Below are 3,920 nucleotides of genomic sequence, written 5' to 3' on the forward strand. Positions count from 1 at the left end.
TTAAATGCACCTTGTAATAACCATTAGAACATTATAGTTCAAATTTTAAGGTATAGTAAAAAGTCACGTGGAAAAGGACTTAATTATTTTTTAATTGAATGATTCTCTCTTATATATAAAAGTTAATCATTCGACATTCTTCAACTTCTATATGCAGTAAAAGTGGTAGTCCATATGCCACATCATTTCCACGGTTTACTGGAGAAAATTGAATGTAACAATTGTTTGTATATCAAGTATGGATAAGAGTCTCGAATTGAATAAAAAAACATATAATAGTATCTAACTTCATTTGTGTTTGCTCATAAGCCTCTAATGATTCCCAATATTAGGATACATACACAAAGTGTTTGCATTCAAGACATTAGGATACAGACACCAAGTGTTGGTTCAAGCATTCATATTTGCAAGCTATATCTCTATAATTTGTATTTAACATATTAAGATGGCATATTACTATAGTAATTAACACTAAACAGGTTTTGTTAACCTCTAGCTCTAGGAGAGTGATCTGTTTGCAATGGCTTCTCAGCTAAGATCGGAGCTTCTTCGAAAGACACTTACTGCTGTTTGAAAGTCATCCTATTGGAGTCTTAAACTCTTGACTTGTTTGTTCCAAAAATAGGTTGGAGCTTCCGAAGACATTTACTGCTGAAGAAACTTCTGAAGACACATTAAAATACAGCTCATACGAAAACACTTATCCTCTTTGATTATCATGAGTAAGGATCCTCTACTGCATCCAGCGCTCTGCCGCAAAAAGTAGTTTCGGCAAAATCAACTCTGACAGATAATTGCTGCTTGTGGTAGTTGCTCAAGCAATTATCTTCATTTCTGAATCCTCAATCCTGTAATAAAACCAGAAGAGCCATGGGAGTAAATAATAGTCCAATTTGCAAAGTGAAGTTACAGAAGTAATGCTAAAGATTATCAAAGAGGAAATTTATACCTGAGATGCGACTGCTTCCATCATGGTTCCAGCCACACAATCACCCTTCAGGCCCCTGGTTCTTCTGCAACGGGCAAAGACTAAGCCAACAAATCTGATGGTGAAGTACTAAGCATATAGTCCAAAAACAATTGCGACATTTCAATTCCTACAAAAAATTTGAGACATTTTGGAACAATTTTTTTTAGCAGTGAAATTCAGCTGTAGTTGTACCTGCCCCCGTGTCAGTATGTCCATCTCACGATTCTAACATATATTACCACAGGTTATGTAGAGTTCCATCTGAACCATATTCAGAATAACATTGAATTTGATTCATCTTTAGAATTAAACCGGTTAGTTTTTTCGGCGATGCAAACTTCCTTTCTCACTTCCTCAACCAAATTAGCATCTATATTTTTCTTGTATACACCTCTACTCCTATCTAGTAGTCCTTTCTTCATTAGATTTGCAAATTCCTCTCTAATTTTCACAAGGGGGTGTTTCTGCACGAGTTCCCCGCCATTGTAGGCCTCCCTCAGAACAACTGTTTGGGTGTCATTCTTCTTGGAAATGTAAAAAATGCCAGGATGTCGTTCAAACGCTTTAGTGAACTTCTGCGGTAAGGCCAAGGGTCTGCGTAAGTTGCTAACATTCTTACGCTCGGTTTGCTTATGAAGTGTAAGGTGAAGGAGCTCGTGAAAAACTCCAACTACCCTCTTCTCAGATACATCGGTACGAATATCCAAATGAGAAGCGTCAGTGTAAGGCGAAGTATAAGGGAGTTTCTGCCATTCTTTCAACCACTCCATGCTTTTCCTTTTCAAACCAAAACCCCTCGTAAAACTAACGGGAAACGCAAAAGTTCCACTCTTTATGTCTTCTTCTTGTTGTTGTAGAGAAGCATTCTTCTCTAACTCTGAAATAGCAAGCTTATCATCCCAATATAATAATTTCAACCCAACACGATCGTCAGGAAGTCGAACAAAAGAGAATCTTTCGTGATGATTCAAAACAAAAGAATCCTGGTAATCATACGGTAAACCCAAATCCCATTTCAACTGATCAATAGTCTGTAACGGAAGCATCCAATCTCTCGTGAGCATAAGCAATCTACACAACCTATCCCTAACTTCAAACCGATTTTCTCTAAGTAATTCAACTTCTTCGCGATGAAGCTTCAACGCTTCATGACTCAATCCAAAACAAGGAACAGGAGAACCACCACTATCAAGAAAAGACGACTCAACAAAAATATTAGGATATCTTCTAATAAACGCGGCGAGTCTAAGGTCATCCGGAAGTCCAAGTTGTCCGCGATGACGAGAAAGACGGTATATCGGAAGGCAGCATTCCGGAGAAGAATAAATTATTGAAACGAGAATATCAGCTGCCTTAAGATCCCTCTTACCTGTGACAGCAGAATCCATTGTTCTATCTTTCACCCATTTCAACTTTATGTTCACTAAACTAAACTTCTGCTGGTATATGAATCCTTGTTTATGGCCATGAAGGAAACCATAGTTTCTTGCATTATCAAATAATGAACGGAACATCATGTATAATGGTTGAGCATTTGAGGATACACACCTTGCCCCTAGAAATGCTACTGCATACATAAAATCCAGCAAAGTAAGAAATATTATTCAATTTCTAGAAGCAGGAACTAGGAATACTAAGACCAGTTTCTTCACATTACATCAAATAAGTGGCGGAAATATTTCTACCATGTCAAAGAAACTTAAGGTTTTAAAATACGGCCCGTTACTACGAAAACAGCCTCGACAAAAAAACTGTTATTCACTGTTTTTTTATTGATAAAGAAAAAATAGTAAGTTAATTCACACCGCAACAACAATCAGTTTCGCAAAACCTGTACCGACTGAAATCGCGAAAACCTTAATGCGACCGCGATAGTTTTTTTAAGTGTATGTTAGGTTTGGCTTCTGGGAGAGTCAAAAGCAATTCTAGAGGTGTAGAATTGATTTTGCAGTGATTTTTGTAGTGTTTGTTTTTTTCTAAAGTAGAATTGATTATTCTATCTTTAGAATTGATTCTAATTCAGGCTAAAATTTGTAATTTCTAAGTTTCAACCTGATTTTTAACACTGAAATTTATTTTTCAACTCACTTTTTTCATAAATGTATCCAAATATAAATCAATTATGTTAAACTCAATTCTATCAAATTCAGGTCTAACAAATTCAATTATATCCACGGCTAATCCAAACACGCACTAAAACCATTATTCAATGGATTCTAATGCAACTATGTTAACTAACAATACTAACAACACAGTTCATGAATACACACAAAATTGAATTATAGAAGCAAATTTGAAAACCTAGAAATTTATTGTATGACAAATCACATTGAATTGAATTGAATTGAACAAAACTCAATAGAATAGAAATGGGAGAATAAGGAAGATAGAGATTTGATTTTACCGTTTGGGATATGGAAATGAAATTCTTCTGATAGAGATGAAAGATTTGAGAATGGCGCGACTGGCTGAAGAGTGAGGCGATGATACTCATCTCCAATATCGTGTTGAATGTAACGGGTTTTTAAGCTTAGATTGGATTGAAAATGACAACTATGCCCTTCTCTGCTTTTTTCTTATTTTTTCATCGGAATTTTTATTTAACCTAAGAAAATGAAATAAAAATATATATTCTTACTAAAAAAAATTGAAATAAAAAATAATAATAATAATAATAATAAAAATCTAAATTAATACTTAATGAGATTCAATAACTTTGGGAATCCAAAGACTTATCGTCAAATTCAAAAATCAAGCAAATATGACATTCGACAAATCAAATATATCTTATTGAACTCCTCCTTAATAAAATAAGAAAGTGTATTTTAATACAGGAAATCCAACAAAATAACGTGTTTATGATTAGTTAATTCAGCTGCACACTTATGTTTTCGATGGTATATAAAAGTGTAAATCAGTTTTATCTTGGGATTCTTGCAACTAAACAATC

General features: G+C 34.6%; 1 protein-coding gene across 3 annotated transcripts; it reads right to left on the reverse strand.

Annotated features, from left to right (window-relative positions):
* Positions 1-202: 202 nt before the first annotated feature.
* LOC131593428 (protein WHAT'S THIS FACTOR 9, mitochondrial) lies at positions 203-3,489 on the reverse strand. 3 transcript variants are annotated; one of them, XM_058865926.1, is made up of 4 exons: positions 3,375-3,489; positions 1,163-2,537; positions 950-1,013; positions 209-848 (listed from the first exon to the last, which is right to left on the reverse strand). In XM_058865926.1, the coding sequence occupies exon 2, from the start codon at positions 2,485-2,487 to the stop codon at positions 1,243-1,245; it is 1,245 nt and encodes a 414-aa protein (XP_058721909.1). In that variant the 5' UTR covers positions 2,488-2,537; positions 3,375-3,489; the 3' UTR covers positions 209-848; positions 950-1,013; positions 1,163-1,242. The 3 variants fall into 3 exon arrangements, with proteins under 3 accessions (XP_058721908.1, XP_058721907.1, XP_058721909.1); XM_058865925.1 differs by having other exon boundaries at positions 203-848; positions 950-2,534; positions 3,375-3,454; XM_058865924.1 differs by having other exon boundaries at positions 207-848; positions 950-2,537.
* Between the last annotated feature and the right edge of the window lie 431 nt (positions 3,490-3,920).

The sequence above is a fragment of the Vicia villosa genome, linkage group LG3 (assembly GCF_029867415.1).
Source record: "Vicia villosa cultivar HV-30 ecotype Madison, WI linkage group LG3, Vvil1.0, whole genome shotgun sequence".
In the NCBI taxonomy this organism is placed as follows: Eukaryota; Viridiplantae; Streptophyta; class Magnoliopsida; order Fabales; family Fabaceae; genus Vicia; species Vicia villosa.

Excerpts from the sequence above, each read along its gene's own strand:
- LOC131593428 (XM_058865925.1), bottom strand. The coding sequence starts at position 2,487 with ATGATGTTCCGTTCATTATTTGATAATGCAAGAAACTATGGTTTCCTT.